Here is a 14,120-nt window from a genome sequence, read left to right as displayed (position 1 = left end):
TAGTGGATGCATTAGTGATAATTTTTCAAAACTCCTTTGATTCTGGATTAGTTCCTGAGGATTGGAGGGTGGCTAATGTAACCCCACTTTTTAAAAAAGGAGTGAGAGAGAAACCGGGGAATTATAGACCAGTTAGTCTGACATCGGTGGTGGGGAAAATGCTAGAGTCGGTTATCAAAGATGTGATAACAGCACATTTGGAAAGAGGTGAAATCATCGGACAAAGTCAGCATGGATTTGTGAAAGGAAAATCATGTCTGACGAATCTTATAGAATTTTTTGAAGATGTAACTAGTAGAGTAGATAGGGGAGAGCCAGTGGATGTGGTATATTTAGATTTTCAAAAGGCTTTTGACAAGGTCCCACACAGGAGATTAGTGTGCAAACTTAAAGCACACGGTATTGGGGGTATGGTATTGATGTGGATAGAGAATTGGTTGGCAGACAGGAAGCAAAGAGTGGGAGTAAACGGGACCTTTTCAGAATGGCAGGCAGTGACTAGTGGGGTACCGCAAGGCTCAGTGCTGGGACCCCAGTTGTTTACAATATATATTATTGATTTAGACGAGGGAATTAAATGCAGCATCTCCAAGTTTACGGATGACACGAAGCTGGGCGGCGGTGTTAGCTGTGAGGAGGATGCTAAGAGGATGCAGGGTGACTTGGATAGGTTAGGTGAGTGGGCAAATTCATGGCAGATGCAATTTAATGTGGATAAATGTGAGGTTATCCACTTTGGTTGGAAGAACAGGAAAACAGATTATTATCTGAACGGTGGCCGATTAGGAAAAGGGGAGATGCAACGAGACCTGGGTGTCATTGTACACCAGTCATTGAAGGTGGACATGCAGGTACAGCAGGCGGTGAAAAGTGCAAATGGTATGTTGGCATTCATAGCAAAAGGATTTGAGTACAGGAGCAGAGAGGTTCTACTGCAGTTGTACAAGGCCTTGGTGAGACCGCACCTAGAATATTGTGTGCAGTTTTGGTCCCCTAATCTGAGGAAAGACATTCTTGCCATAGAGGGAGTACAGAGAAGGTTCTCCAGATTGATTCCTGGGATGGCAGGACTTTCATATGAAGAAAGACTGCATCGACTAGGCTTATACTCACTGGAATTTAGAAGATTGAGGGGGGATCTTATTGAAACGTATAAAATTCTAAAGGGGTTGGACAGGCTAGATGCAGGAAGATTGTTTCTGATGTTGGGGAAGTCCAGAACGAGGGGTCACAGTTTAAGGATAAAGGGGAAGCCTTTTAGGACTGAGATGAGGAAAAACTTCTTCACACTGAGAGTGGTGAATCTGTGGAATTCTCTGCCACAGGAGACAGTTGAGGCCGGTTCATTGGCTATATTTAAGAGAAAGTTAGATATGGCCCTTGTGGCTAAAGGGATCGGGGGTATGGAGAGAAAGCAGGTACAGAGTTCTGAGTTGGATGATCAGCCATGATCATACTGAATGGCGGTGCAGGCTTGAAGAGCGGAATGGCCTACTCCTGCACCTATTTTCTATGTTTCTATAGACATGCATGCATCTCCTAACCCTAACTCCACTAAAAGTCACCTGTTAGCTTGTGTTGTTCTACACCAGATAATTCAACATCTTGGGCAATGCTGTCCTGTTGATGCTGTGAGACTGTATCAGTCTCTGCCATTCCTTTGGATTCATCGGCTGCATAGAGAGGGGGAATCTGCTAGATGGGCAATAGCTTGCTCTTCATATTGCACTGTCCTGGCTTGCATATCAAGTTGACAGCTGCGATGTAACATCCATGGTCAACTCCAACCAACAAAGAGCCTCACAATGCTATGAAACAGAAGACTCGTTTGAAAGATCAGTGCCAGCAGAATTTGAGAGAATATATATGCAAGTGAACAGGGGTCTAAGCAACTCATACATTGAGTGACTGGCTTCCTCAGTTAAGAATTATTATTGAAATAAGTGTGGGCTTGTTCAGCTTTAGGTCATTGTAATAGCAGCTGCCACATATATGGATACTGCTGAATACAAAACAGTCTATCTGTTACGGTCTATTTCTATGTCTTATAATCTTCATTGTGTTTGACTCTGAAGGCCAAGTCATTGGGTATATTTAAAGTGGAGATTGATAGGTTCTTGATTAGTAAGGGCTTCAAAGATTACAGGGAGAAGGCAGGAAAATGGGGTTGAGACGGAAGATAAATCAGCCACAATCGAATGGTGGGATAGGCTCAATAGGATGACTGGCCTAATTCTGTTCCTACATCTTAATCGATTTGTGTACAGTGTTCTGTATCTGTGATTAACATTGTTGGTTTTCTTAGTCATGTATACGTGAAACAGCTGCTCCTTTTGCAGAGCTTATCCGACCCAAACAATTACCATGAGTTCTGCAGGTTATTAGCTCGACTAAAGAGTAATTATCAACTGGGAGAGCTGGTGAAAGTGGAAAACTACCCTGAGGTCATCCGCCTAGTGGCCAATTTCACAGTGACAAGCCTTCAGGTACAGTAACAGTTACTTCTCTGGAGACATTTACCAAAATATATTTCCTGTGTAGTATAGAGAACTAATAGTGGAAATAGGTTGGGTGTATGGGCTTTCTGTGGGTGTTAATACCTTAGGAGAGATCCATCTGTATTTGGCATGTGTTTTGATGTTTTGGTGCTCTGTAACTACACGACATTTCAACTGAGACCCTTCCACAGCCTGCAAGTCTACAAAGTTAGACTGGTTAGATCACATTTGGAATATTGTGTTTGTTTCCAGGACATATTGTGTTCAGTTCCAGTTCCATAACCTTTGAACTGAGAACACCCACAATATGCAAGTCTAAAAGTGGACTGGTTAGATCACACTTGAAGAATGTGTTTAGTTCTCGCCACCTCATTACAAGAAGAACGTGGAAGCTTTAGAGAGGGTGTAGAAGAGATTTACCAGGATATTGCTGTGGATTAGTGAGCATGTCTTGAAAGGATAGTTTGAGAGAGCCAGAGCTTTTTCCTTTGGAGCGAAGGAAGATGAGAGGTGACTTGAAGATGATAAGAGACATCAGAATCAGGTTTTATTATCACCAGCATGTGACGTGAAATTTGTTAATTTAGCAGCAGTAGTTCAAAGCAATGCATAATCTAGCAGAGAGAGAGAGAAAAAAAAAATAATATAATAATAAATAAGCAAGTAAATCAATGACGTATATTGAATATATTTGAGATCATAGATCAAGTAGATGGCCAGAGACTTTTCCCAGGGCGGAAGTGGCTAATATAAACGGGTATAATTTAGAGGAAAGTTAAGAGAGGGTTTTAGAGGGATGATTTTTACACAGAGAGTGGTGAGTGTGTGGAATGCCCTGCTGGGGTGATCATAGAGACAGATGCATTAGGGGCATTAGCAAAACTCTTAGGCACATGGATGATAAAAAGATGGAGGACAATGTAGAAGGGAAGGGTTAGATTGATTTTTGAGTAGGTTAAAAGGCTGGCACAACATCATGGGCTGAAGGGCCTGTACTGTACTGTAGTGTGTTCTGTGTTCTAAAAGTCAGTATTGTACGTGGACTAGCAGTAGCATTACTTGGGTTGACAGTGCGAGCAAGTTGTTAATGGTGTTATACTTGAATTTGTTTGTATGTGCGTTATTTGATAAACTTTTGAGTTCCATTCTGCAGATGTATGAAAGATACAGGATTAAATTGGATGAAAGTTGAGCTAAAGACATTGCATTGGAGTGCTAGTGAAAACATTAAATTAAATGAAAGTTATTGTCTTATGTTTAGATTAGATGCAATGTACGGATACATTTGTATTGTCTTATTCTCTAAACAAGTGCTCAGTCAGATCTGGCCATCCATGAGGTTGTCACTAAGAATTGAATGCAGGAAGATACAAAGGGAGCTTGAGCTTCATGAAGTTCATGCCTCATTGTCTGTGCAAGTACTGAAGTCGAGGCCTGAAGGTCAAACCAGTGATAGGCAAAGTCCAAAGTTGCGGGCCTGATGTCCCAGTGTCTGAAAGTCCAATTCCTGGGGTTGGAGGCCTGTCTGTGTGTGAGTGGGTGGGTGGAAAGGAGGTTTCTGCTGCTTGTTTTGTTGGTGTTGTGCTGTTGCTACCTGTTGTTCTGCTGTGAACATTGTAAGTATGCTGTGTTGGTGCTAGAATGTGTTGCAACATTTGTGGACTGCCCCCAGCGTAATCTTAGGATGTGTTTATTTATTTATGTAGCGGTGCAGCATGGTAAAGCCCTTCTAGTCCTTCGAGTTGTGCCACCAGCAAACCCCAATATAACACTAACCTAGTCACGGGACAATTTACATTGGTCAATTAACCTATAATAGTAAATTCTTAGGACTGTGGGATGAAACTCATGTATCCCACGATAAAGACCATAAGACAAAGGAGCAGAAGTCGGCCTTTCGGCCCATTGAGTCTGCTCTGCCATTTCATCATGAGCTGATCCAATCTCCCCTTTAGTCCCATTCCCCCACCTTCTCACCATAACCTTTGATGCCCTGACTACACAGATACCTATCAATCTCTGCCTTAAATACACCCAATGACTTGGCCTCCACTGCCACCTGTGGCAACAAATTCCAGAGATTCACCACCTTCTGGCTAAAAAAAAGATTTTCGCATCTCTGTTCTGAATGGGCGCCCTGCAATCCTCAAGTCATGTCCTCTCATACTAGACTCCCCCACCATGGGAAACAACTTTGACACATCCACTCTGTCCATGCCTGTCAACATTCGAAATGTTTCTATGAGGTCCCTCCTCATCTAAACTCCAAGGAGTACAGTCCAAGAGTGGTCAAACGTTCCTCATATGTTAACCCTCTCATTCCCGGAATCATTCTAGTGAATCTTCTCTGAACCCTCTCCAATGTCAGCACATCCTTTCTTAAATAAGGAGCCCAAAACTGCACACAGTATTCCAAATGAGGTCTTACCAGTGCCTTATAGAGCCTCAACATCACATCCCTGCTCCTATACTCTATTCCTCTAGAAATGAATGCCAACATTGCATTCGCCTTCTTCACCACCGACTCAGCCTGGAGGTTAACCTTAAGGGTATCCTGCACGAGGACTCCCAAGTCCCGTTGCATCTCAGAACTTTGAATTCTCTCCCCGTTTAAATAATAGTCTGCCCGTTTATTTCTTCTACCAAAGTGCATGACCGTGCACTTTCCGACATTGTAATTCATTTGTCACTTCTTTGCCCATTCCACCAATCTATCCAAGTCTCTCTGCAGACTTTCTGTTTCCTCAGCATTACCGGCCCCTCCACAACTTGGCCACAAAGCCATCTATTCCATAATCCAAATTGTTGATATACAACGTAAAAAGAAGCAATCCCAACATGGACCCCTGTGGAACACCACTGGTAACTGGCAGCCAACCAGAATGGGATCCCTTTATTCCCACTCTCTATTTCCTACCAATCAACCAACGCTCTATCCATGTATGTAACTTTCCCGTAATTCCATGGGCTCTTATCTTGTTTAGCAGCCTCATGTATGGCACCTTGTCAAAGGCCTTCTGAAAGTCCAAATACACAACATCTACTGTATCTCCCTTGTCTAGCTTACTTGTAATTTCCTCAAAAAATTGCAATAGGTTTGTCAGGCAGGATTTTCCTTTAAGGAAACCATGCTGAGTTCTGCCTATCTTGTCATATGCCTCCAGGTACTCCGTAACCTCATCCTTGACAATCAACTCCAACAACTTCCCAACCACCGATGTCAAGCTAACAGGTCTATAATTTCCTTTTTGCTTCCTTGCCCCCTTCTTAAATAACGGAGTGACGTTTGCAATCTTCCAGTCCGGAACCAGGCCAGAATCTATCGACTTGAAAGATCATTGCTAATGCCTCCGCAATCTCCACTGCTACTTCCTTCAGAACACGAGGGTTCATTCCATCTGATCCAGGAGATTTATTTACCCTTAGACTATTCAGCTTCCTGAGTACTTTCTCTGTCGTAATTGTGACTGCACATATTTCTCTTCCCTGACACCCTTGAATGTCTGGTATATTACTGATGTCTTCTTCAGTGAAGACTGATGCAAAATACTCGTTCAGTTCCTCCGCCATCTCCTTATCTCCCATTACAATTTCTCCCATTACATTTTCTATCGGTCCTATATCTACTCTCACCTATCTTTTACTCTTTATATACTTGAAAAAGCTTTTAGTATCCTCTTTGATATTATTTGCTAGCTTCGTTTCATAGTTCATCTTTTCTCTCTTAATGACCTTCTTAGTTTCCTTTTGTAAGCTTTTAAAAACTTCCCAATCCTCTGTCTTCCCACTAATTTTTGCTTCCTTGTATGCCCTCTGCTTTTATTTTGGCTTTGACTTCGCTTGTCAGCCACGGTTGCATCCTTTTTCCATTCGAAAATTTCTTCTTCTTTGGAATATATCTGTCTTGCACCTTCCTCACTTCTCGCATAAACTCCAACCACTGCTGCTCTGCCATCCTTCCCGCTAGTGTCCCTTTCCAGTCAACCTTGGCCAGTTCCTGTCTCATGCCACTGTAGTTTCCTTTACTCCACTGAAATACCGACACATTGGATTTCGGCTTCTCTTTCTCAAATTTCACAGTAAACTCAATCATGTTATGATCACTGCCTCCTAAGGGTTCCTTCACTTCCATCTCTCTAATCACCTCTGGTTCATTACACAATACCCAATCCAGTACAGCCGATTCCCTAGTGGGCTCAACAACAAGCTGTTCTAAAAAGCCATCTCGTAGACATTCTACAAATTCTCTCTCTTGAGATCCAGTGCTGACCTGATTTTCCCAATCCACTCGCATGTTAAAATCCCCTACAATTATCATAACACTGCCCTTCTGGCAAGCCTTTTCTATTTCCTGTTGTAATTTGTAGTCCACATTACTGCAGCTGTTTGGAGGCCTGTAGATAACTGCCATCAGGGTCCTTTTACCCCTGCGATTTCTTAGCTCAACCCATAAAGATTCTGTACCTTCCAATCCTATGTCAACTCTTTCTAATGATTTAATATCATTTCTTACCATTAAAGCCATGCCATCCCCTCTACCTACCTGCCTATCCTTCCGATACACCGTGTATCCTTGGACGTTCAGCTCCCAGAGACATGCATCCTTTAGCTACGTCTCAGTGATGGCCACAATATCATACCTGCCAATCTGTAACTGTACAACAAGATCATCCACCTTATTCCTTATGCTGCATGCATTTAAGTATAACACCTTAAGTCCAATATTTGGTACTTTTTGCATTGATTGCACTGCAACTCTTCCTAATGGCTGCAAATTTGCTCCATCACCTGCCTGTCCTTCCTGACATCCTTACTGCTCACTACCTTAGATCTGTTTCTGTTTTCCCTCTCCTTCGCTCCATCATTCCGGTTCCCATCCCCCTGCCAAATTAGTTTAAACCCTCCTTAATAGCTCTATTAAATCTTCCCGCCAGGATATTGGTCCCCCAGGATTCAAGTGTAACCCATCCTTTTTTGTACAGGTCACACCTGCCCCAAAAGAAGAGGTACAAATTCATAACGGCTCGATGCTATTTCATCACTGAGCTGTAATAGTGTCGAGTTAACCACGATTCTACCATGGCATGTTGGTTGTTAATGCAAGCAGCACACTTCACTTTCTGTTTTGACGCACGTGATAAATAAATCTGAGTCTAAGTCTTTGTGATTTCTTTATTTTTGTGTAGCACTGGGAGTTTGCCCCAAACAGTGTACACTACCTGTTGAGTTTGTGGCAACGCCTGGCTGCCTCAGTTCCATACGTCAAAGCCACTGAGCCACACATGTTGGAGACGTATACACCCGAGGTCACCAAAGCCTACGTCACATCCAGGCTAGAATCCATTCACATCATTCTAAGGTATTGTTCACAGTGTTTACCCAGTTACTCTGTTCCTGGCAAAGCTCAAATAAACATGTAAAGAAAATACTTATTGGCAACATGGTGTTTGTACTTGACGTAGTTTTGGAATTAAATGTTTGGAGGGGGAAAGCATAACTGTGGAAGTGAGGGCCTGGTGTGAGTGTTGTGTGACTGTGGTTTGCCCATAGGGATGGGTTGGAAGACCCACTAGATGACACTGGACTTGTCCAGCAGCAGCTGGACCAGCTCTCAACCATTGGCCGCTGTGAATACGAGAAGACCTGTGCTCTGTTGGTTCAGCTCTTTGATCAGTCAGCTCAAACCTACCAGGAATTACTGCAGAGTGCAAATGCTGGCGCCATGGATGTCGCTGTACAGGAAGGTAAGGGAAAAGTGGAAAGTAATAGTGCGCTGCTCTAGATTCATCTTTAGGCTGGTGGACATGCACTTTGTTTTTAGATAATGTTTTCTCTTAACATTCAAAATGTGGGTACACTCCGTTCTGAACAATATTAACTTTATATAGCACCTTTCGTACATTGAGATGCTGCTCAAAGTTCTTTACATAAATCAATATAATAAAAGTACAAGACCAAATTAAAATCCGTAAGTAAAGACATAGAATAAAATATAATTGAATATACCAAAATTATATAAGTGTAAACGATATCAACAGGCATTAAGTAATCCTATAAGCAGGCCAATTTTTTTTAAAGTAGGTTTTTGAGAAGTGTTTTGAAAAATTCCACAGTACTATCCTGACAAATCTGTCAGTGGAGTATTCCAGAGCAAAAGCCCACATCTCCTGTTCTTATATGCTTGGCTATAGGAACACTAAGCAATCGAGTATTGGTGGATCTAAGATTATGATTAGGGATGTAAGTAGATGGACACTCCAAACTAAATGGAGGAGCTAGATTATTTAGACCTTGTATACAACAAAGAATTATTTTAAATTGATCTTAAAGGACATAGACAACCAGTGTAATGATGCCAAAGCCAGTGAAATGTGAAACATAGAAAACCTACAGCACAATACAGGCCCTTCGGCCCCCGAAGTTGTGCTGAACATGTACCTGCCTTAGAAATTACTAGGCTTACCGATAGCCCTCTATTTTACTAAGCTTCATGTACCTATCTAAAAGCTTCTTAAAAGACCTTATTGTATCTGCCTTCACCACCGTTGCCTGCAGACCATTCCATGTACTCACCACTCTCTGAGTAAAAAACTTACCCCTGATATCTCCTCTGTACCTACTCCCCAGCTCCTTAAACCTGTATCCTCTTGTGGCAACCATTTCAGCCCTGGGGAAAAAGCCTCTGACTATCCACATGATCAATGCCTCTCATCATCTTATACACCTCTATCAGGTCACCTCTCATCCTCAGTCGCTCCAAGGAGAAAAGGCCGAGTTCACTCAATCTGTTTCCATAAGGCATGCTCCCCAATCCAGGCAACATCCTTGGAAATCTCCTCTGCACCCTTTCTGTGGCTTCCACATCCTTCCTGTAGTGAGGCGACCAGAACTGAGCACAGTACTTCAAGTGGGGTCTGAACAGGATCCTATATAGCTACAACATTACCTCTCGGCTCCTAAATTCAATTCCACGATTAATGAAGGCCAATACACTGTACGCCGCCTTAACCACAGCGTCAACCTGCGTAGCTGCTTTGAGCACCCTGTGGACTCGGACCCCAAGATCCCACTGATCCTCCTCACTGCGAAGAGTCTTACCATTAATACTATATTCTGCCATCATATTTGACCTACCAAAATGAACCACTTCACACTTATCTGGGTTGAACTCCATCTGCCACTTCACAGCCCAGTTTTGCATCCTATCAATGTCCTGCTGTAACTTCTGACAGCCCTCCACACTATCCACAACACCTCCAACCTTTGTGTCATCAGCAAACTTACTAATCCATCCCTCCACTTCCTCATCCAGGTCATTTATAAAAATCACGAAGAGTAAGGGTCCCAGAACAGATCCCTGAGGCACACCACTGGTGACTGACCTCCATGCAGAATATGACCCGTCTTCAACCACTCTTTGCCTTCTGTGGGCAAGCCAGTTCTGGATCCACCAAGCAATGTCCCCTTGGATCCCATGTCTCCTTATTTTCTCAATAAGCCTTACATGGGGTACCTTATCAAATGCCTTGCTGACATCCATATACACTACATCTACTGTTCTTCCTTCATCAATGTGTTTAATCACATCCTCAAAAAAATTCAATCAGGCTCGTAAGGCACAACCTGCCCTTGACAAAGCAATGCTGACTATTCCTAATCATACTTCTCCAAATGTTCATAAATCCTGCCTCTCAAGATCTTCTTCATCAACTTACCAACCAGTGAAGTAAGACTCACTGGTCTATAATTTCCTGGGCTATCTCTACTCCCTTTCTTGAATAAAGGAACAACATCCGCAACCCTCCAATCCTTTGGAACCTCTCCCATCCCCATTGATGATTCAAAGATCCTCGCCAGAAGCTTGGCAATCTCCTCTTTCGCCTCCCACAGTAGCCAGGGGTACATCTCATCCGGTCCCGGCGACTTATCCAACTTGATGCTTTCCAAAAGCTCCAGCACATCCTCTTTCTTAATATCTACATGCTGAAGCTTTTCAGTCTGCTGCAAGTCATCACTACAAATACCAAGATCCTTTTCCATAGTGAATACTGAAGTAAAGTATTCATTAAGTACCCCTGCTCTTTCCTCCGGTTCCATACACACTTTCCCACTGTCATACTTGATAGGTTTTATTCTTTCACGTCTTATCTTCTTGTTCTTCACATACTTGTAGAATGCCTTGGGGTTTTCATTAATCCTGCCCGCCAAGGCCTTCTTATGGCCCCTTCTGGCTCTCCTAATTTCCTTTTTAAGCTCCTTCCTGTTAGCCTTATAATCTTCTAGATCTCTAACGTTACCTAACTCTCTGAACCTTTTGTAAGTTTTTCTTCTTGACTAGATTTATTACAGCCTTTGTACACCACAGTTCCTGTACCCTATCATAACTTCCCTGTCTCTTTGGAATGTACCTATGCAGAACTCCACACAAGTATCCCCTGAGCATTTGCCATGTTTCTTCCGTACTTTTCCCTGAGAAAATCTGTTCCCAATTTAAGCTTCCAATTTCCTGCCTGATAACCTCATAATTCCCCTTACTCCAATTAAACACTTTTCTAACTTCTCTGTTCCTATCTCTTTCCAATGCTATTGTAACGGAGATAGAATTATGATCACTATGTCCAAAATGCTCTCCCGCTGAGAGATCTGACACCTGACCAGGTTTATTTCCCCAATACCAAATCAAGTACAGTCTCTCCTCTTGTGCTCAGATTTTCTTTTTTTTTTTGGTTAAGGTTCTTCCTGCTGCATTTTGAACTAGCTGCAGCTGTAATCTTACTACCTTGATCCTCTTCCAGGTCGATTGACGTGGCTGGTGTACATCATTGGGGCAGTGATTGGGGGGCGAGTTTCCTTTGCTAGCACGGATGAGCAGGATTCAATGGATGGGGAGCTGGTTTGCAGGTGAGTTCTTCATTGTCAATTTTGTGTACCGCTTAGGCTGCTTGGTCACCACGATAGAGTAGAGCCACTATTACAGCTTGAGATCGGAGTTCGGACTTCAATCACAGCGTCCTCGAAAAGGAGTTTGTATGACCTTCCCGTGGAGTCCAAACATGTACCAGATAGGTTAATTGGTCATTGTAAATTGTCCCGTGATTGGATGAGGTTTAAGATTGGGGCTTTTGGGGTTTGCTGGGCAGCATGGCATGAAGGGCCAGAAGGTCCTATTCCATACTGTATCTCTAAATAAATGTGGAGATTATGCGCACAGTGGTGCTGCACGTCAAGCTCCAGTTAAGCCTTGGAAGGTGATTCTAATTATGGGAAAGACCATTCATTTATGCCCTGTTGTTGCATAAATCTGGAAGTTTTGACCATGTGATGTAATGTACTTAGTTTGCTGGAGATCCCAAAACATTTATTGCTTGTTGTAAAGTGTCAACTGATGGCATTGTTTATATATCGTTTAGAGATATAGTGTGGTAACAGGCTCATCTGGCCCAATGAGCTTACACTGCCCAGTTATTTCTATTTTTTTTTTAGAGATATAGCGTGGTATAGGCCTTCTAGCCCTTCGAACCACGCTGCCCAGAAGTCCCCAATTTAGCCCTAGCCTAATCACGGGACTATTTACAATGACCAATTAACCGGTACATATTGGGCTGTGAGAAGAAACTGGAGGACCTAGAGAAAACCCATGCATTGCAAGTGGAGGTTGTACAGACTCTTTACAGAAGATGTCAGATTGGAACTCTAAACTCTTAACTCCTTAAGCTGTGATAATGTCTATGTTACCATGGCACCCAACGACACCCATGTGATCAAATTAACCCTCCTACCTCTACGTCTTTGGACTGTGGGAGAAAACTAGAGCACCTAGAGAAAACCCACATCATCATGGGGAGAATGTGCACACCCTATACAGACAGCAAGGAATCCTTAAAGAATTTAGGTTACTCTTGCTGTAGTGGTGTTATGCTAACCGCTACACTACTGTGCTGCTTTGCTATGCTACCAACTTAATTGGTTGGTATTTTCCAGTGAAGTGATTCTTTCAGTGTTATCATGCTCATCACCCTAAATATTCAGTTTCTGCACCACCTCTGCAGGATGGTTGCAGTATATGTCATCAACACAAATGCATTGCAATTACTTGCAGAAGCTATTCTGACAGTGGCTCCAAGATGCCGTACAGAAGTAGTAGGCACAGAAGTGGGCGCTGGACTGTTGGAGTTCCACTTATCCAGAGTCTGGAAAGAATTTCATTTTCCTGATATGCCTTGTAGAAAGTGTACAACTCCGAGTAGGATGTCCTGCTGCTTTTTGTGGACACAGTATTTATGTGACAAACTCAGAATACTGGAGAAAGTCAGTAAATCAGTTAGCATCTATGGAAAGGAATAAACAACCAACATTTTGGGCTGAAACCCTTCATCATGACTGTCTCCTGCTCACATGGAGATCTGATCCCGTGACCCATCGACCAGGGACGGCCCAGCATCCCACAGATGTCCTTTGTCACCTTTCTTGGTGCATTTGTGGTGGAGGAGCTGTTTGAGGTCTGGTTTTGTGAATACAGCTAACCTGTTGCTTGATTAGTCTGTTTTACAGCCTACATACTGTAGGCAGCATTTCCCAGACTTTGCAAGATGGACTGGGAACGAGTTTCTCCCATGCAAATTTGGTGACTCAATCAATGCCAGTTAATCTGGCCTAATTTAATGTTTCTTTATGTTAAGGTAACAGTTATGATGTGGCTGAATAGCTTGCTACTCCATTTCAGATTGCTGTAGGTCAGGTATCTCCTACTGACCAGGTCAGGAAGACTGGCAAGTTTCTCCCTAAGAAGCACTTGGAGAATTAGATATTGACAGTTCATGGCTTATTTGTAAATTCTATCTCTGCTGAGGCTTGCTTAAACCTACGTCTTGGTTGTTCTTCCAGTCCTCTGGGTTATTTAATATTGTTTCAGTGCTTAATGCAATAAAATCATCTTAATTGATTGATAAATGAGCTCTTCAGTGCATCTCTCTAGAACAAGGGTTCCAAAACTGAGGTCAACTGACCCCTTGGTTAATGGTAGGAGTCCATTGCATTAAATAGGTTGGGAAGCCCTGCACTAGCTCACAGGTGCTGAAGGCAGTGTGCACTGGAGATGTGTAGTTCTGTTTATGGTTATTGTTATGGTTCTTTTAGAGTTCTGCAACTGATGAACTTGACTGATTCTCGATTGGCCCAGGCTGGCAATGAAAAGTTGGAATTGGCCATGCTCAGCTTCTTTGAACAGTTCCGGAAGATTTATATTGGAGATCAGGTCCAAAAATCTTCTAAGGTAAACAAGACTGAAATTACATTGTCTCTCTTTGTTACACCTCATACCTTTTACAGGAGGCAGCAGTGACACTAGCTACAGTGCAAGTGTGGTAAAGCCTTGATATGATCTAACAAGCCTTTCTGTTTGAGAAACTACAATAATTGCTGCCTTTGCCAACGATATTACATCCTTTGAACAATATGTATAAGAAAGTAACAGAAAAGTACAAAGAAGAAAATATCTGCAGATGCTGGAAATCCAAGCCAGACATTCAAAATGCTGGAGGAACTCAGCAGGCCAGGCGGCATCTATGGAAAAGAATACAGTTGACATCTCAGCCCAAAACAATTTTACATAAATGCTGTCTG

At 42.7% G+C, this 14,120-nt stretch overlaps 1 protein-coding gene across 1 annotated transcript in view; it reads left to right on the top strand.

Annotated features, from left to right (window-relative positions):
* xpo7 (exportin 7) overlaps positions 1-14,120 on the top strand; it is a 191,711-nt gene that overhangs the window by 109,205 nt on the left and 68,386 nt on the right. Inside the window, exons 10-14 of the mRNA XM_073061943.1 lie at positions 2,340-2,486; positions 7,685-7,857; positions 8,049-8,242; positions 11,294-11,399; positions 13,635-13,770. Coding sequence (XP_072918044.1) covers positions 2,340-2,486; positions 7,685-7,857; positions 8,049-8,242; positions 11,294-11,399; positions 13,635-13,770 — 756 coding nt within the window. The remainder of the gene's footprint in view (positions 1-2,339; positions 2,487-7,684; positions 7,858-8,048; positions 8,243-11,293; positions 11,400-13,634; positions 13,771-14,120) is intronic.

The sequence above is a fragment of the Hemitrygon akajei genome, chromosome 1 (assembly GCF_048418815.1).
Source record: "Hemitrygon akajei chromosome 1, sHemAka1.3, whole genome shotgun sequence".
Classification (NCBI taxonomy): Eukaryota; Metazoa; Chordata; class Chondrichthyes; order Myliobatiformes; family Dasyatidae; genus Hemitrygon; species Hemitrygon akajei.
This window is presented reverse-complemented; position numbering and strand designations above follow the sequence as displayed.